Source organism: Dipodomys merriami, unplaced genomic scaffold, assembly GCF_024711535.1.
Source record: "Dipodomys merriami isolate MVZ:Mamm:240054 unplaced genomic scaffold, mDipMer1.0.p SCAF_41, whole genome shotgun sequence".
Lineage (NCBI taxonomy): Eukaryota > Metazoa > Chordata > Mammalia > Rodentia > Heteromyidae > Dipodomys > Dipodomys merriami.
The window spans coordinates 909,355-930,079 of NW_027205715.1; the positions used below are offsets into that span (position 1 = coordinate 909,355).

At 44.2% G+C, this 20,725-nt stretch overlaps 1 protein-coding gene across 2 annotated transcripts in view; it reads left to right on the plus strand.

Annotated features, from left to right (window-relative positions):
* Nucleotides 1-20,526, plus strand: part of Fto (FTO alpha-ketoglutarate dependent dioxygenase) — a 392,707-nt gene extending 372,181 nt beyond the window's left edge. For both annotated transcript variants that reach the window (XM_069992308.1, XM_069992312.1), the window contains one exon: nucleotides 18,231-20,526. In XM_069992308.1, coding sequence (XP_069848409.1) covers nucleotides 18,231-18,384 — 154 coding nt within the window. In that variant the 3' untranslated portion in view covers nucleotides 18,385-20,526. The remainder of the gene's footprint in view (nucleotides 1-18,230) is intronic.
* The last annotated feature ends 199 nt before the right edge of the window (nucleotides 20,527-20,725 follow it).

The following is a 20,725-nucleotide window of genomic DNA, read 5'->3' on the forward strand; positions in this document are numbered from 1 at the left end:
TAGGCTCTGGAGCCACACTGCCTGGGGTTATATTTTAGCCACACCACTCAAGAGCTCTGTTACCTTGAGCAAATCCCCTAACCATTCAGTGCCTCAGTGTCTTCATCTGTAAGATGGGGTCATCAGCATACCAACCGCATGGAGTGGTTAGGATTGCATGGGAAAACACGTAACTTGGTAGATGGTGCAAAGAATTACAACATTTGAAAAAGCAAACGCAAGCTTCCCATAGCAAACTTGATACCCTGAGACCTGGATCCTCATCTCCTGACTTTGTCACAAGTGTGTTGAGCAAGTCTATTAATGTCATCTTTAAACGGAGGGAGGAAGAGATAAGATTAGCTCCCAAAGACAGAAGTTCTATCGAATTTGAGGTCTGGAAGAGCAAGCCGTGGCTGTCAAAAAATTACCTTGCTGAAAAATGAGAATTCCCTTCTTGCCGAAGAGAGCTTCAGAGCCTCCGCAGTGGAACTGTCCCTTCTTCCTCACGCTCTGACCACTTGAGAAATAACTCACACACTTAACTCACTGCCTGCTCAAAGACCTTTCCTCCTGGGAACGAACTTTATAAATCATTTTAAAAGAGTTAGTGACCATAACTCCCAGATGCTTACATGAGGCCAACTGGAAAAGGACATTAACTTGGAGCCAATTAGATGCTCCTGGTGTGTGTATCTCTTGCCCTCCTGAACGAATCTCTCCCAGAAGGCTGTCCATGTGGTCGGCTCTCGTTGAGAATGGACAGAAGTTTACTTTTCTCCCCACCCCAGGGAACATAGCTCATTGTATGTTTTTCATCACCCTAGAAGCTGCACAGTCTAGCTGAAAAGTGACTTAAAAGTTACTGCATTTTTAAAAATACCTAGCCTTCTTTTTTTCTTCCATACAATTGGAATAAAATAGTTCCGGGTACATTTTCTGGTCAAAGGCCAGAGTAAAAGCCATTTAGGGAGGGAGCATCTGCAAAATGTGAGCCATCCACACCCTGGGCTTGTAACTTTCTGCCTGCTACCTTTGGGTACTGGGACCTCTTCAAGGCAATCTTGAGCCAGAAAAGCAATTTAAATCAGGAGCAGTGAGTTTTCCCTAGGTTTTCAGTGTGAGCTAACTATCAGCCCAGCTGAGGAAGAAAGCATAATGGACCCTGGGTTTAACCATCTCAGCCAACTCCCCCGTGATCTCGCCTGCAGAATGGTCCTTCCAAAAGTGTAAATTCTAACTTAGCAGTCTGCAGAGAAGTCTGGCTCCTTGGCAGGCCAGGCACGGGGCAGGAGGTCACAGCAGCTAATCAAGTCCTCACTGTGCTGTCCTGACTCACCACTGAGCCCCGGCCCTTTCCCAGCTGACCCCACTCCTGTTCTGTTCAGTAAGGAGCAGAACTTGCCCATTAATCGGCCTGTTTTCAGGAACTGGAAAGGTGACTTGTAACAGGCCTCTTGTTCCCAGGCTCCTCTATAATGACATTCTGCACAAGCAGATGTCGTCCTTTGATTCCTTATGACCTTCTGAATTTGGGCAAATGAGAGAGCACGTGGGATTCACCATGAGGACCTAAGGGTGTCTTTCTGCAAAGAGTCGCTGTCATCCTCCCACCCCACCCTACTTCACCCCCACTGATACCAGACAATGTGGCAAGGACATGGCCTCAGTCATTTGTTGAGGGGGGGGGGACCTTCTTCCTGGAGCCAGGGTCTGTGAAGGGAGGTAGCCAAGGCCTCTACACTTCAGCATTTTCCAGACATGACTCCGGTCTCTGTGGTAGTGGCAGCTTGACAAATGAGAAAATGATGCTTCAGTAGCCTTCCCAAGGTCACCCCACAAGCAAATGCTGGTGCTGGAGGATGAGGTCACCCCAGACAGTGGAAGAACTACAATCCAGGCTCAGGACTCTGAAATCAGGGACATGGCACCTGCCATTAGCCAGGGAACATAGTCCGTAAAAATAGATAATGGCTTTGGCTTGCTCCTTTCATCTCTGAGAGGCCCAGGTGGGAAAGTGGGGATTGTGGTGATGGATTAATTAATTCATCAGTTACGTGGAAGGTGGAAGACTACACTTCCACCCTCTAGCCAGCGTTGTACAGCCTGGCCTTTCTTTCCAGGGCTCCTGGGGGCACACTGGGCAGTGCTGGGGTCACCAGAGCACCCAAAAAACAGCCTTCATTTGGGGGATTTTAGAATTCCTTTGTTTGTTCTTATGAGGTAGGATCTCAATATGTAGCCCAGGCTGGCCTTGAACTTTTCATGCTGCCTCAGTTTGGGGATTATAGAATGTAGTCTTGTTATTCTTTTGAAAGCATTCAGGTTTGAATTCAGGGTCCTGTGCTTGCTTAGGAAGGGGGCGCTCTGTTTAAAACTCTCTCCAAGCCAAGTCATGTCAGGAAGAGACACAGGACTGCTCCTGAAGTGTGTTCAGTCCCCATGGCTTTTAGCAAAGAGGATCCCCTTCTTCCTCGGCCTGAAACCTCAGCATTGAAAAAGCAGACCGGTGTCCACTGAGTTGAGTTCTCGAGGGTGTGCGTGCGTGCGTGTGTGCGTGCGTGCGTGTGTGTGTGTGTGTGTGTGTGTGTGTGTGTGTGTGTGTGTGACCAACAGGACAATAAGGTTTAGAGCCATCTCTCTCCATCTCAGAGAGGCAAAGCATGTGAGCCACTGGCAAGACTTAAGGAAGACCCTGTGCCTTGTTATACCAAGTAATATCAAGTATATTGAGCAGAGAAGTTTCCTCTCCTGAAACAGCCCAGTTCCTAAAGGAGGCTAGAGGAGGCCTTCTACAAAGTACTGGGACAACGATCTTACTCCTGTGCTTCAACCCTGGACTTCACTGCCTCCACCCTCTTCCTCCATGTCCTCCAGCAACGGTGGCCTCTTTCGTCCTCTGAGCACACCTAAAGTTTGCTCACCTGAAACACTTCCCCTCGGCAAACACTCCACAGCTACCCTGACCAGAGCCCTCCTTCATCTCTCCACTCACTCTTCTATTTATGTTGTCCCAGAGCATTTACTGCTAGCAAAAATTGCCTTAATGTCAATTTACTTATATCCTATGGCAAAAAAAAAAAATACTGGTTTCTCAATCTTTCCCCTTCTTTCCTTTTTCCTTTACATAGAATCCCAGTTGGGGGGATTCCACGTCCCAGCCTCCCTTTCAGCCCAGGGAGTACATTGTAGTCTGAGACGGAGGCGCAGGTGAGCATCTCTGAAGGAAGAGGGCAGAAGGGCAAACATAGCTTACCTTTCTCCCCTTCTCCCACTGTCTGTCTGGGCCCCAAATATGGTGGGTGGGCCCCGAGGTGGTCTCAAGGAAGGCAGCTACCTGCTAAGGATGGCAGAGCCCAAAGGTAGACAGAGCAGCCTCTGCCCCAGGTATACACAGACTTGTCATGTGATTGGCTCAGACTTCATGAATGTGAGCTAACGCTAAGGGTTTTTTGTTTTGTTTTGTTGTTTTGTTTTTTTCCCCAATTGTGGGACTTGAACTCTGGGCCTGAGCACTGTCCCTCCATTCTTCAGCTCAAGGCAAGTGCTCTACTGCTGAGCCACAGCAGCATTTCCAATTTTCTAGTAGTTTACTGAAGATAAAACCCAGCCTGGGCTGGCTTTGAACTGTGATCCTCAGATCTCAGCCTCCTGAGTAGCTAGGATTACAGGCATGGTTTGATCTTGTTTAACCACTACCATTTCTAGGCTCTCTTACTAGCAGCTGAGGATGAGATCCAACTGGTACACATTATTGTTTGGCTGCTCCCACCAGAATAGAAGTTCCACAAACCTTGGAACCTTGTCTGGCTCACAACTGTATCCTCAGACCCTGGTACATTCTATTTGTTGTGAGCAAATAAATGAATGAATGAATGAATGAATGAGTAAATACTAAAAACAATAGCAGAAGTCCTACTGCCCAACTCCTAGCTTTATTATGAGGCCCTAGTAAGCAGCATGGTATTGATCCCTTTTGATGACTGCCCAATGGCCTAAGTATTTATGTGGGCAAAAGCAGTCTTAATTTCCAAATGTCAGCTGTAAAAACATCATTCAGTTCCTGAAGGGGTAGGAATACAGATTTATTCGTCCATACATTTAGGTTTAACATTAGGACTTTTAGGATATCTTCCCCTTGCACTACACCAAAATATAACTCCACTCTTTCCACAATATGCCCATGACAAATGGAACAGTTCTGTGTTTCTACCCTGGAAATGCAATGGCAGTTTAAAGAGTCTATGGACTCTGACTAGTGAAGACAGAGTGGGTCCAGGAAGTTGTGGTGACATGAGATATACAACTTGCTGGAAATCAGTAGCAGTGATTTCCACCATGAAAGGAAGCATGGTGCAGTTAGAAACATGCTGGAGTTAAGAATGACTCAAGTTCCAGTAGGAGCATGAGGTGTACTGGTTGTATGACCTGGAGCAAGACCTCTACTTCTTCATTTCCAAAACTGAGATAACCTCTTTTCTACTGTAGTAGTGAGACTCAGGAGATAACATATGAGGAAGTGAACTGTGATGTTTTTGCATAAGGTCCTCTATTTATTTATGAGATGGTAAGAACCTTAGGGGTTGTCTAACCCAATCCCTCATCATATAGACCTGAGTAGTGACAGAAAGTCAAGATATCATTCTAGGTTACAGAGTAAAGAAGTCTTGAATTCTCAGACCATCATTTTTCCTACCATGCCACCCTCCTTGTTAGTGGGTAACAATGCTACTCTTGATATCGTCCCTTTGGTTGTGCCTCATACTTTCCCTTGTCCTTCTTATGGTTTTATGTGGCAGGGAAGGTCATTCCATTTAAAGAGTACAATTCAGATGCAAGGTGTTGTCAATCTGCAGCCCCTTCCACAATCTGTATTGCGGCTACCATGTGCCAAACTCTGCTCCACAGAGGACACAGAAGTCAGCAAAACACACAGGAAGTCCTGTTCTGGGAGCCTAGCTTCCTCTCAATCACACACACACACACACACACACACACACACACACACACACACACCAGATGTTATAGAGAAAAACAGGAATTGTGAGAGAGGAGTGGTAGTATTATTAAATTGAAGTGTCAAGAAGATCTCTCTGATTAGATTCCTTCTAAGCAAGATCTGATGGAGCAGGTACGTGAGTCACATAGGCATCTTGGGGGAAGAGCTCCAGGTGGAAGGAAGAGCAGCTGTTAAGACCCTGCAAATGCTTTTGGCCTTTTCAAAGAGCAAATAAACCAGCACTAGTGCAGCCCTTGATGATGGAAGGAAAGAGTCTCAGGATCAGGAGCGAGCAAGTGACAAATCACATAGGGTCATGTGGACCACTGAAAGAATTTTGACCTTTTCTTTAAGACAGGGTCTAGTTAGCCCAGGCTGGCCTGGGACTTACCATCCTTCTGCCTCTGGTTTCAAAGTGTTGTGGTCACAGGCATGCATCACCATCCCCAGCAGACTTTTGGCTTTTAGTCACCTTTCAAGTCATTACAAAGCATTCATCAGAAGATTGGAATGTGCTTGGTAAATTCGCCAATGGTTCTCTCTCTCTAGTATCAAGTTTGGATTATGTCATTGTACTTGATATCATAGGGTCACAATATCAGGTTACCACTGAGTTTTCTACTACAAAAACTGTAGAGCTTTTAGTGAAAGTTCTTAGGGAAGAAGAAAGAAATGAACACCCAAAGTTCTGCATCAGGTTAAAATAAACTGGGGAGGTATTTCTCAGCATCCAAACACCAATTAAGCAGGTTACACAGAAGTGTTTCTAAAAACAGCAGTGCATTGGAAACAGACTGACAGGTGAGCAGATGGGAGAACCATCAACTCAAATTTATTTCACAGCTTACAACTCAAATGAGCATCCCAAAGTCAGAACAGCTGGCCTTTTCTTCTGTAAGCCATTGTCCTTTGCCTTGCTCATCTCTAAGGAGTCTGAGTAGATTATGTTCTGGTACCAGTCTGTTGGTCTGTCTTTTCCAGTGGCAGTCTGTCTGTCAGACTTTCAGGGAGAAAAAATCATTTGTAGAAAACAGATGCCTTGCTTAAATCAGATTTTTGTGTAAGGTCTGTTATTTCTACCAGTTAGGAAGTTCCTAGGCTCTAGAAATCAATGACATTGGCTTTTTAGCTTCTATTTTCATAATTGTATTCATACCCATGTGACTGCATTTATCTGATTCTGAGTAAATGGAATTTAACCAGATAGTGAAAATGTAAGTCTAGATTTGCAGGAAGAAATGTTGTTCAAAATATTGAGTACATCTAAAACCCACAGCCGCCTTGAATTTCTAATTGCAAGTTACTCTGGAATCTTTCTGAAGTTTTGAGACTGTTTCAGGCAAACTTAAGTTTCAAGCAGTCATGAAATTTGGAAAGGGTTATCTTTTGTCAGTCCTGGTCCTTTATGGGTACTGTGCTGACAGGGGACAGTGGAGAGACCATATTTCATGGCTGAAAGGAGAGTTTGCTGCTACCCAGAGAGGATTCTGTTCCAGTAATTGCATCCAATCGGACCTTCTGCCACGTTGCAGGTCCAGCATTAATACCACTCATTAAGTCATCCGCCTGTGCGCTTTCCCTCCCAGTGGCTCAGGCACCGACAGAATATATATTTTCTTCCAAAGTGTTTGTTTTCATCGTTGCCCTTTAAAAATAATGAGTTCATTCTATTCCCTTGCAAGGAAAGTTACTTTAGACTGCTTTGAAATTGTAGATCTTTTGTTGAGCACATTTCTGCAGTGGTTCCCCAGCTTTGTATGTTGGGGAACCCAACCCGGCCTCTCTTAAAACTCCCAACCAAGCTGCCTCAGACTTGATACATATAATCGGCAGGCACATTCGACCTTTATATTGTTACCCTTGGGCAGGTAGAAGTCATGCAAGTTTCGGGTGATCCTATCATGTGACCAGAGACCAAAGTTCAGCAGCTCCTAAATGTTCAACTGTCAAGGTAGCCCATTCATCACTCTCATTATGTAACTGACAAGCTGACAAATGAACCTGAGGATAAAATTATTATGAACTTTCTACCCCCTGGATTTACACCACAGTGGTGAGCCAACCAGTTTCACATATGAAGTGGCTCTAGGGGCGTTCAGAGGTCTCTGTAGTAGTGGGAAGGACTTCTGAAGACCCTAGTATATGCTGGACACTGGGAGGTTACCAGTTGCCTGCAAGGGGTGGGGGAAGCCAAGTTACAGACGACCTCCAAGAGCCAGGTCATAAATGAAGATGAACCTAATGTCAGCTGCTCATATACAATGCCACATCTCAGCATCAGTATCTTTGTAATCTTTTCAGGCAGGTTCACATTGTACAGCCTGATCACTTATGGAAATAATAAGAATCTCAGGACACTTCTATGGACAGCCTGATTTGGGGATTAGTGCCTTTGGGGAACTTTTTCTTTTTTGCTGATGGTAGTACAGGGGATTGAACACAGGGCTGTATGTAGACCCCAGTGCTTTCACTTTTAGTTTGTTTTTTCCAGGCCCGCTTCAGGTCATAGTCTTCCTACCTCTGTATCCCATCTTTAGTAGCTGAAATTAAACCACACTGGGCTAACTAAAAGTCTGGCTACCTTTTGTTCAGGATTACCTCGACTTATGATTCTCCAGGGTCTGCCACCCTTGTAACTGCCCCCAGGATACTATTTTTAACAAGAGCCTATAAGGATTCTTTTGCTGTTGGAATGGAAAGAAGAGCTTGAGATTTGGAGACAGACAATTATGGCCTTAAATTCTGACTCTATCCCTCGTTTAGCTATGAAATCTTAGGTTAGTAAATCTTCTAGGCCTCAGTTCCCATTTTGAGAACAAACATTTTGATTAAAAAAAATAGTACAAAATGCCTGGCACTTGATACTTGCTATTAGCTACCTTTGTATTTTTATTAGCATCCTCACTATTGTTTTGATCTGAAAGAACATTGGAATGACATTAGCAGGAGTAGGATAACTGTAGTATCTTTGAATGGCCACATAAACCTCTACTGAACCTCGAAGGATGGTTTTCAAAAGAACATGAGTGAACCCTGAACAACAGGAACCAATATATATACAAGGACACGTGCACCTCCATGTTTATTGCAGCACTGTTCGCGATAGCTAGGATATGGAAACAACCTAGATGCCCCACCACAGATGAATGGATCCAAAAATTGTGCTATCTATACACAATGGAATATTATGCAGCCATTAGAAATGACAAAATAATGGCATTTGCAGGGAAATGGATGGAGCTAGAAGGAATCATGTTGAGCGAGGTAAGCCAAGAACGAAGAGATAAACAGTACATGGTCTCCCTGATAAGTGGATGCTAAATCCAAAATGTTAGGTGATATGACAAAACTAACAGGACTTAAGAAACAAAGAACTCCCACTCATCTGGTTGAACCACTACCAAATATCCCCATGCTGCTGATCACATATATGGTATATAACATGTGAGCACCGTTATATATTACAGACTGTGATAGACAATTTGCTCCAGGAAAGTTAGAATGAACTTGTGACTTTAAATGAGCATCATTATTCCACAATACTGTGAATTTCCGGAAATTAAGTAATCACTTAATCACAATCAAAAAAAAAAAAAAGAACCTCGGGGAAGGGAGGGAGGGAGGGGATGGTAGGGGGAAAACAATGGAGGGGGTAACAATGTTCAAGAGGAAGTGTACTCATTACCTCACTCATGTAACTGTAACCCTCTGTATAGTATCTTTACAATAAAAAAAAAAAAAAAAAAAAAAAAAGAACATGAGTGAGCCAGGTGTGCTGGCTCACGCCTGTAATCCTAGCTACTCAGGAGATCTGAGGATCACGGTTCAAAGCCAGCCCAGGCAGGAAACTCCGTGAGACTCTTATCTCTAATAAACCACCAGAAAACCAGAAGTGGCACTGTGGCTTAAGTGGTAGAGTGCTAGTCTTAAGCTGAAGAGCTGAGGGACAGTGCTCAGGCCCAAAGTTCTACAGCCCCACGGCCGACAAAAAAAAAAAAAAAAAAAAAAAATGAACATGAGTGAAGAGATGCTGTGAGCACCACAAAGTATCATCACCTGGGCAGGAAGGAGGCCTGGAAAAGGCAGCACATTCTAAGGGAAAGTCCATAGCACTCTTTCAGATCCTAAAGAAAGACTGCCAATAGTTTTGAGCCATACAAAGACCAAAAAATGTCTTTAATGTTTATCATAGCATGTGGTTGCTACATCCCTTATCTTATTTATTTCTTTATTTCTTTATTCATTTATTTATAGTACTGAGATTTGAAATTAGGGTCTCTTGCTTGCTAAACAGGTGCTCTTCTGCTGAGCCATGCCTCCGGTCCATTTTTGCACTGGTTGTTTTGAGATACCATCTCTCTCTCTCTCTCTCTCTTTTTTTTTTTTGCCTATTTTACACTTCCTGTCATAGTTCTTTCTTCCCTTAAGATAGTGTTTCGTGAATTTTTCTGCTCAGCCTAGCCTACAACTAAATTCTCTCAATCTCTGCCTCCAGCTAGGATGACAGGCACACACCACTACACTTAGCTGTTGGTTGAGAAGCAATCTCCTGTTATACCCAGGCAGAGAATACCCTGAAGATCCTCTCATTTTCAGCCTCCAAAGTGGCTAGGATTACAAGCAGGAGCCCCTGGCGCCAAGCTTATACCTAGTCTCACAATCTCCTGATCTCCTGGAGATGCTGCTATCTGAGCATCTTTATCTCTTCCCCCAGGGTCTTTTGTTCTTGGTGAAAACCTTTGCCATAGGCCAAAGGAACTTTCATCAGTGTTTTGGAGTGGGAAGAGGCCCTGGTTCCATAAACCCACAGGACAGGAAGCCCTTATCAAGGAAATCTCTTTTGGAATCCCAAGCTGAAGCTCTGTTATTTCTCTTTTTTAAAAAAACAAAACAAATAAGCAAACAACAAAACCCCTTTTAGACTTTTTATAGTCTGTTTTCTATCACCAGGACAAAATACCTGAGATGAGTACCTTAAAGGAGGCCGAACTTAGGCCCATGCTTTCCGTGGTGTCTGTCCATGGTCAGCTGGCTCTATTGCAGTGGGCTTGTGGTGAGGCAGAGCCTTGTGGGGGTGGGAACATGTGACAGGAGGCTGTTCACGTGGTGGAGATCAGGAATGGGGGTGAGGATGAGGTAAGGACAGGATACATGTTCCAAAGCACGTTCCCAGTGACCAACTTCCTCCTTTAGTCCCCAACTCCTACCTCCCAGCAGCCTTCTCTGTTATGAATCCATCAATGCATAATTCATTGACAAGGTTAGAGATCCAATGATCAGTCACTTCCCTATACCCCACCTCTAAGCACAGTATCAGGGATGAAGCCGAGGGATGAACTTTTGGGAGGTCACTTCATGACTAGCCAAAACGTTCATGATTAGTGGTCTATACAGTATCGTCAGTGTTCAGAAAAATTGTAAGTCATACAGTAGCTGAAGAGAAATGGTGGGAACTATGACGGCTGTTCTCTATGTAGGAAATGCTGTTGGGTTTCAAATAAATGTGGAGAACACAGGCAGTTACAGCAGCTGAACTCTTCTTTCTCCTGAGGAGAGAACAGTATCTTAGCAGAATATCAATGTGTTGTTTGACCAAGATCCAGGCAGTGGATAATGTATATGGATGGAATGCCTAACAATTTCTTGGCAAATGCCTGAATTGCCATATGACTGCGTGGTATCCAAGTTGTGATATATTAAAGCATTTGTGGTGTATTCGGTACCCACAGCGTTTCTAAAGCACCCAAGCAGGCTAATTCAATGTAGACTCCTCACTTCTTGAAAGTGTAGGCCCAAGGTAGATATTCATGCAACTAGAAGTTAGGTCGAGCCCAGGTTCTCAAGCTCAGGCTTAAAAGGCACCACCTGCTAGAAAGATCCGTTGACCTGAACAATGTATATTGACTTTACTGATCTGGAAACAGTAACATATGGTAGAGAGGCAAGAGGTTAAAAGCCTTTCAAAGAAAGAATGTGTCCTTTGTTGATTCTTTTGGGAGTTGGTGGTTCTGCATTGGGTAAATAGGTAAACTGAGTTATACAAATTCGGCAAGCTGGTATTATACATCTTGCCTTTGTCAACATAGGCCATCCTGACAGGTAGCAGTAAGACACCGTGGCTGATTATTTGTAAAGTTCTCTTGGTACCACAACAGCAGTAAGAAGAGTTCAGAGAGCAGTGTATAAATTCATTAATTTATTTTTTCAGAGGATTTATTGCATAGGGTAAGGTTATTTATAAACTAGACTTTCTGATCATTATTTATGAACCATGTGCTCTCTCACCATTGACTGAAGTGAACTATTTGGAACAAAGCATGGTGAGATGTGACCAGGCACTGGTGGCTCACACCTGTAATCCTACTATTCAGGAAGCTGAGAACTGAGGATTGTGGTTCAAAGTCAGCCGGGGAAGGAAAGTCCATGAGACTCTTATCTCCAACTAATCACCAAAAAGCAGAATTGAAGCTATGGCTTAAGTGGTAGAGCACCAGCCTTGAGTGGAAAAAGCTAAGAGATTGCACTCAGACCCCTAAGTTCAAGCCCTCGTACTGACACACACACACACAAAAAAAATCCATGATAAAATGTGAAAAGCAGTACAATCAGTGGCTTTTCTCCAGGTTAGATTTTAAATGATGAATTGAAGATTGACAACTTGGAAAGTCAAACTTGTACGTGACAGCTCCTTCAGCTGTCTACAAAGTGCTGTCAGGGATGTAGATAACCATCTCGTATGAAAAATACCTACCTGTAAACATGGGGCTCTGTAGCAGATACTCTGTCTCTAGAGGCTGAGTAGAACTGAGACATTTGGATCTATGTGGGTTTCCTGCTCCTTCCAAAGCCTCAGGCCCTTGAAGGAGTCATTGCCCCTTTCATCATTTCCTGCTTTCGTCATGCCTGTCCTGGAACTCAGGTTTCTGTAGGTTAATGTGGATCTGATATAACACCAGTATTTCCTATCTGAGGCCTCTTAAGCCTTGGCATTGGCTTGTATTGTTTGAGGGAACTAATTCTGACATGGCTAATCCCTAAAAGTAGACACCAATCTAACATTGTAGATGAAAATTACACACAATACACACACACACACACACACACACACACACACACACACACACACACACAAACAAATCTGAGTCAAAAAAGAGTGCACTTTTTTAGTTGTTATATGAAGTTGTTATTGAAACTGTTCTTGCCTTATTCACATTATCTGATCTTATCTCCATGTCACTCGGTGACGCTGAGGAGGTTAAACCTCATGTACCAGTTAAGCAATGAGATATTGAAAGGTTGAGATATTTTTTCAAAAGTAGCCCAGGAAATGTAATTAAAGATGACTTATGCCCTTTAAAAAAAAAGCCAAGATGGTTTGGAATCTCTAGATTATCTAAATTTAGAAAGAATAACTAATCAGTGGACAGGATCCATTGGTCCAAAAGGATGTCAGTGACAAAGATGAACTTAAATGGAAACAGCTGCCAGCCAGTGGTACGAGAGTCTGTCCCATCCCATTAGACTGAACTGGGGTGGGGTAAGGCAGCCTTGTGCAAAATAGGATCCAAATGCCACCTCTGTCCTCTTTCCCAGGTGTATCTCGAATGTCAGATAAAATAGTGCTATGGGTCAAAATTCTTTACATTGAAACAGCACACAAAATGTCATTGTTGTTATCAGGAGTTGCTCTCTTCTTTCCAAGTATAAAACTCTCTCATTTTTCTTCTCTTCTTGCTTCTTGGTCTGTGCTTGGAAATATATTTCCATGAAGTTCATGTCGTGTGTGTGTGTATGTGTGTGTGTGTGTCTGTCTGTCTGTCTGTCTCTCTGTCTGTCTGCCTGTCTGCCTGTCTGTCTGTCTGTCTGTCTGTTAGGTGAGTTGCTTGTTTATCCAGATGAATCTACTAGCAGAAACGATTTCTCCTGTCTTCATCACTGCCTCTGGGTAGTGGAAATGTTACCTGTCCTTCTTTATTTGTTGCAAAATTTAGGGACAAGGAAGAAGACCGTATATGTTTTCTTAAAATCAATGGCCGGCACATTACTGTAAAACCTATTGATTAAAAACACAAAGTATAATGTTAGTCATTTAGTCTGTGAAGTGATGCAATAAGAGAAGAAATTTATCCTTTGACTTTTGCATTAACCTTTTATTGACTGCTTGCATACCCATAATTAACACACACTTTAGCTAAAGTGGTTAATTTTAGCATGGCAACCAGTGTTCACTAATGTAGCTGCAATCTTGATCATCCAAATGTAAGTGCAGCCCTGAGGGAAATCAGTGGGCAATGAGGCCCCTATGACTTACACCTTGAGGTGGGGGTCAGGGGCACCTCTCTACACAACCTGTTAACAGACCAGCCCATATGACACCTTTTAGCCACTTCCTGTTCTGTCACTACAGCATTCAGAGAGAACCATCCCTAAGTAACAGAGTTTTGGAAATGACTGATAGAGTCCTTTCAATTGAAATAATGTGAAGTCCAGAAGGAGAGGTGAAATATATATACCTGTAGAGATGTGTGTCATTTTCCTCTGCTTCTTTGTAGTATTTTCCTCTGCTTCTTTGTAGCGTTTTCAAGTAGATCCAAGTTTACTTGGCAACCCTACAAGCATCAAAACAGATTTTCCTTCAGGATAGGAGTGGAGATGACAAGGTTGAAAGGGGAAGCTGTAACATTCCCAAGCCATTGGCCTTGGAAACGACACTGAATTGGGGCAATCTTTTAGACATTTTTAAAGAAAGATCACCCAACTCTGGTCATGAACACTGACTCTTCCCTCCACCTCCCTACCAAAGGCCAACATGACTGTCACTAGCATTCCCTTAGCCTTTGGCTAGAGGTTTATTCCAAGTAGAAATTTCATTCGAACCAATGGCAAAACCTGGTATTTTCATGCTTTCAGACACAGATGATCTCTGCACATACTGAATGGTTTCAGCAGCAACATGGAGTCCATGGAAGGACCTGGCCATGGGCATTGCAAGTAACAGGAAGTAACAGAGATAGGAAATGTGACTAATATAATCAGCTAGAATTCTTTGGGTCGTAAATGACAGAAAAAAAAAAAAAACTGATTCAGACACTAAGGACTTTAAGAATTCAGAGGGATTTAAAAAAAAAAAAAAAGAGCTAGCTTCGGTGATGCCTGGTAGAGCTACTAAGTATCATTTAAGATCTAAGTTGGCTGCATGGTCACCAGAGGAGAGAGGCATGTCTACCTTACACATCCGAACAATTCATAGACCAGAAGAGTCTCTCCCCTTAGCTTCTACACCAGTCCTCTTGATTTACCCTCAGTTTTGCCCCAGATTGATATCTGTCCTGCCTCCTCCTAAACCACAGCTTGAGGCTCAATGAGTGGCTTGTGCTGATTAAATTTATGCCAATAAAGATCTGCCCTGGCCTTCGAGGTGGAGAAAGTCCCACCCAAATCACAAGGCTAAGCATGGGGAAGGGGGAATGCCCACAGAAATATCAGGATCCTCCTGGGGGGGCAGGGGGAACATGTCTACGAGACCATAACCACCTACCATAGTCAGTGTTTCTAAACCAAGTGTTTCTATGACAGCTTTGGGCCTGCTTTATTATGTGAGGAACTCTAGAGTTTGTGTACTTCTTGTAAATGCCGAGTCAGTCTGAAACAACTATCCCTTAGAAGATGCGACAGCAGTGCCTTTTGTTAGTTCTACTTTTCAGGAACCACTGCCTATCCTATCTGAGTGTGAACATTTTAGCCTGTCACTGCAAAGTCACAGCCACTTGAATACATACGCTTCACTGTTCCAGACTGTCACAGCATGAGAGCATTTAGTTAGATTGGAGCTAGGAAGTGCTCTGCCTGGATCTCAAGAGCATCTCTGAGGAAGAACCAGCCTGGAGGCCACCATGCAGCGACAGCACTCTTGGTGCCATCCCTCATCCGTCACCATAGGCAGAGCAGAAGTCATTACAGTAATGATAATTAATATTTACTGAGCTATATGTGGAGCAGCGTTCTAAATACTACGAATTCACTCAAACTCGCTTCATCTTCACAGTGACCCCATTTAGAAGGTATTCTTACTATTACTCTAGTCCCCTCATCTGTAGGATATGTACTCCAAGATCCTGACTGCCTGCTCGAAACCATGCCTATAACCCTACCTAGATTGTTTACCCCTACAAACACACCTATAAGTTATAAATCAGCCCCAGGAAGACATGAACACTGATTAATCCAACAGAACCGTTGGAACAGTGTGGCCAAATGAATGTTACATGAATGGATGTTCTCTTGTTTCCAAAATATCTCGTGCTGCACTCACCCTTCGGCGGCTAAGGCAGTGAGCTGCTGTAGCGCCTACGTGATGAGACGAACCGAGGTGAGCGACCCAGGCATTGTGAGGTGGCCTGAGGCCACTGGTGACCATATCCTCTGATGATATGTCAGGAGGGGCGTCCACTGAGCCATGACAGTGTGTGCAGGTAGCAGAGACAACATGATTACACTGGACAAAGAGATGACTCACATCCTGGGCGGGGCAGAGATGAGTAACGCGATTTCATCACCCTCCTCACCACAGTGCACCATGTAAAAACTTACGAGTTATTTCTGGAATTTCCAGACCACCGCTGCCCATGGATCACGGAGACCACAGAAAGCATAGCCACGGATGGGGGGGAGCAGCTGGGTTGTTGTCATTGTCATCATTCTTTTCCTCATCCCCTTACTGACACACCAGAGGCAAAGTGGGGTAAGGACACATGGCCCACATGCCATGTCCCTGGAAAGCAGCCGCCCAGAGAGCCCGGGGAACACACCTTCCCTGTGGTGTGGCAATCTCCCAATTTCCCCTTTTAGGACTTTGAGATCCAAGAAGGCAGAACAAGTGATTTGAGGAAGGGAAATAGGAAGCTAAAGGGGCCATGCCTCTAAGTCATTCCAGCCTCTCTTTCCCAGTGCCACAGTCCAGTGTGATGCTGACTCAGACACTGCAGTGTGAATGGGGCATCTGTCCTGGCTCATTCTATCAAGTGCAGAGACTCTCCTGGGTCCTCTTATTGCCATTTGGAAATAGGCAGTGAGCACTGAGTATCAAGGGAAGAATTACATAGCAGTCCTCCATTACTGGCTTCAGCCAAGGGTTCTCGCCCTAGCCCTGGTAGAGGTGGTGGAGGTGGTGAGTCAGGCGAGCACAGGTTCACCTGAGGAGAAGGTAGTTCCCATAGTAGCTGCTCTTTGTCCTGGTAGTAGCCAGGATAGCTGTGCCCCAAAGCACAGCCAGTCTTTAGGAGTGCGGCGTAGTACACGCACAAGCAGCCCCTGGCATGGGTTTTCCTGATTTTTTGAATACTTTCCCCGAGTGAGGAGGCAAAGCCCATTTGACAGAGAAGACACATCTCTATTGACTTTTTACAAACCTTATGATAGTCTAGGTGGGTCGACACTTATCATGGCCCTTTAATCTGCCAGGCAGGATAATGTGTGCGCGGATAATTTATCCACTGTGAGATTGAAATGCTCAATTTGGAATAACTTTCCCTACCCAGCAAATTGAGCATTACTCTGTGATTCTAAGGCGGGGAGAAAGCACAATTTGAAAGGCTTTGCAGAGCTCCTTTGTAATTAGTCTCAGCTTCCCTTGAATATTAATTTGCCCCTCGTCACTTTCCAGTGATTTAGAGACTGTCACGAGAACGGCAGAGATGCACCCTGAGAAGGATGACAGAAAGTGCTGGGCCTCCAACACCTATCAGGAAGAAGTCTGCAGAAAGCACCCTCCGTCCCTCCGTGCGGGGCGTGCTTATCAGGGCAAACACTTTAATATTTATGCTAAGAGGATTGTCAGAAGCAGCTTCTGTTGCTTTAATTCTTGTTTTAAATAAATAATGAGAACATTTAAACACATTACTCTTCTTGGGGCCCTGAGGTCAGCTAATCTTATTATTTATGAAGTGATGTGCTACATAATAGTACTTAGTGCATGTTAACAGACGCTATTATCAGGGCCTGATGCAGAGAGCTGAAGATATATTGGAATGTTACTTGTAATGTACGACGGATTGAGTGCATAGGATGCCGGTAGAGCAATTAACCACATGTGAAAATAGGTGTAAAGTTGAAGTATATTCCCCCCATCCCCTGGGGTCCCCTCACCATTAATAATTCCCTAGAGAAGAAGACATCTTTAAGTTAGGGATCTTCTCTGCCATCAGGCCCCGAGTGGGGCTAGGCTATCCCATTCTTTGATCTCTTCAGAGTCACACTAGCACAGGCAAAGGACTAATGGAAATGATGACCACTTCTAACTGCTGAAGACTGAGGCGCAAAGGTGGAGCCTATGCAGTCCCTTCCTGAGGACTGGGCATTTGGCTTGGGCTGCACACATATACACTCTCACTGCAAAGTGCTCCCACAGAACAGAGGAGGTGCTCCTTCTTGGATGCAATTTACTTCCTTCTCTTTGGTTCTTTTTTTTTTTTTCAGATAAATAAAGTGGAAGCCATAGAGCTTTCCCAGCCCAATTTTAAATAAGCTCAACTCTGCAAGGTAGATGCCTGGTGATCATGCCCCAACTTTTTTCCTAGGAGGCTATAATTTAGCCGTATATGATAATTAATTTCTCTACTATTGATGAATAATCCATTTAATAAAAAGCGTGATTTAAGTGTTTTCCTTAGGGACTAACTCTTGCTAGCCTCTTAATTTAATTTTGTGGAAGTTTCCCTCATCTATTCATCAGTGGAAATGATTATTAACCTCTATTTGCATATATCCTTATAAACCAGTCTCTCCTTGGAGTGCCTTTTTCTGAGCCTAGCAAGCTGGGACACTTGTAAATCTCCAGGATCTCCAAAGTCAATCCTGGCCTGTAATATTGTTTAATCTATTCTTGGACGTTTTAATGCAGTAAATTCAATTTAATCTTTCCCAGTAATCTAGTAATACATTGAAATCCCACAAACATTTAAATCTGATAATGGCTTAATCACACACTTTAAATAACAGTTGAGATAATGAAAAAATAATTCACCATTTTAAAGGCAGAGTCCCGGCATTTCCCTGATGACAGGCCTTTCTGAAGCCACATTGTTTTTCCTTCTTAGAAGCACCTACTTCCTGCCTAGCAAACTTAACTTTTCCCATCATCCCACAGACGATCCTTTGGGGGAGTATTTGCCCATGTTTATCTCCAGGTTTTCCATGAGTTTGGACCTTGTAGAAGTTTCCCATAATGCTTAATTGTCTGTTCTTACTCTCCCAGGTGCCAGGCCCGAATCGCCCGGAATTTGCCAGTGGATCAGAGACCAGACTGCCGACCATATTGGGAGAAGGATGACCCTGCCATGCCTCTGCCCTTTGACCTCTCTGACATCATTTCAGAGCTCAGAGGTCAGCTTCTGGAAGCAAAACACTAGAAGGAGCGTGAGTCTTAGGTGAAGGAACAGAAGTTACCTTTGAATTTTCTTCTCCAGTCTTGGTCAAGCACGTTGAGGCTTCTCCTGGCCCTTAGGTTGTAGAACCAAGTCCCAGGTCAAAACAGCTAGAAAACAAAACCGGTGAATGTCAAAATGTTGAAAAATGACACAGTGTCATAGTCCTATTTAGCATTGAATAGGAACTTCTAGGAAATTCTTGCCCCTTGGGATTTGTGTATGGGGGGGGGGGCTTTCACCCCTCCAGGGATAGCAACATGAATACCCCCAGCCTGGGACACAGGGTGACCTCCTTTCCTCCTTGGCCAGCTGCCCAGGGTCCCAGTTACCAGGGCAAGACAGGATTTTGACACATCCATCCCAATTTCTCTAGAGGCCGTACCATCCAACAGGGTAGCCACCAGCTAGCCGTGGCTACTCGGAATTAAAACTGCTCTTAATTGTAACTGACAGTCCTTTCCTCCATTGTCCCAGTCACATTTCAAGTGCTTAACAGAGACTTGTGGCTGGTGACTACTGTTTGGGACAGCACAGACATGAAATGTTTTCATCATTGAACAAAGCCCCCTAGGACAAGATGTCTGTAAAAAGTTTGAGAACAGGCATTTCCTTTTCCAGTCCTCTGTTGCCACTGTTCTCATGGAGGTGGGGGTGAGAAATGAAAGGAGCAGTGACTGAAGAATAGCCTCTTCTCTTCTCTGAAACAAGGCTCAGTAGGGCTGACCTGAGAGCTCTGTGCTCCACACACAGGAACGGGGAGGCGTTAACAAAGAAAACAAGGCCAAACTCCTGTCTTTGCAGAGTTCCCCTGATCTGATGACAGAGACCTAGTGCTATTTACGTTGCTTTGTGGATTTAACCGGCGGAGTACCTTTTGGTTTTCAACCCCCATTTTGTCGGTAATGACAGGGCATCAAGGAGATGGTGCAGAGTAGGGGTTGAGCCTGGGTTGTAGTTCCAGAGTGGCAGGACTAAGACTCCACTAGTTTTACAATCTTCCATACTTGCTTGTGCCTCAGTTTCCTCATCTGTGTAATAGAGATGCTAAGGGCACCAGCTCCCAAGATGACCTAAGTGATCTAGCTACAGACTTTGAACAATGTCTGGTATAATTTCTAGCCATGATTATCTGGCTCCCTACCCCATGAACATGAGTGTTGTTATGTATCACTAAGCTGACCTTGGATGCTCTTCTCCCTCCTCCCAGGCTTGTGCCAGTGGTATCTCATGGTACACTGACCTTTTGCTTTTTTGGCTTGACTCCTGTCCTTTATTGTCCTCAGAAATTGTGACAGCAGTGAGCCCCTCTTTTCAGCCCGTAGACTTCTCTAGTAGTTGTTTGCAGTAGTTTAGAGGCTGAGAACAAATGCTTTCCTGCTCTCAGGACTCACTGGCTCAAAGCACTCCTCCCTGCCCCCAGAGTCAGCTGTGGACAAGCCCCATTTCACCAGGTAGCCAGGGTTTCATCATGGGGAGACTCGGGGCTCCCAGACTTTGGATTAAATTCCTGATGACTTTGGACCTCAATTTCCTCATCAGTAAAAGAGAAGTGATGTGGACCTCACAGGGATTTTGCAGAGAGTAGATGCAATGACATAGGCACACAGGTGCCACACACTGAGTCACTACACACATACACACACACACAGGAACGCACGCATGGACACACACACAGGCATACATAGGTACACACAGAGTCCCTGGCCCTCAACTCAGTGTTTTATTGAGCACTATGGTGTTTCTTCCTTATTATATTCCATTAGATGCCAATATTTAAAAATTGGGAGATTTCACATAAATATAAAAATGTCTGTATTTTCTTTAAATCTCAGAACCACCCTAGCATGGCAGCAGCTCTAAAGCAGCCAGGACCTTCTGGGGTTTGCTGAGACTCTGTTGCTCCCTGTGATCATTTATTGTAACCCTGGCCTGCCCCCCGCCCCCGACTTTGTATCAGCACTCCCTGAGCCTGCTTGCTTGTGCCTCTGTAGTAGGAATCAGTAATGTTTAGTGCTCACCCCAATATATGCATATTCTTATGAGTTGTATTCACGAGCTGCTTGTATTAATATGTTATGTGCATTGTTATGCCTTCTAAGACAATAAAGATAGAAAAAGATCAGCTCTGACACCTGAGAGGTCCTGTGCTTTTCTTGCTCATCAGTGAAAGGGCCTGCTGCGCTGGCCCGGCCCGGGTGGATCCCGGGTGGATGGAGGCCCTTAGCAGATTCTCCATGTATAGCCAAGTGATGTAAGAGGAGTTGGAGAAGCCATTACCTTAACTGAATCCAAAAGGCAAGATTGCATTTTCCAGAAGAAAGAT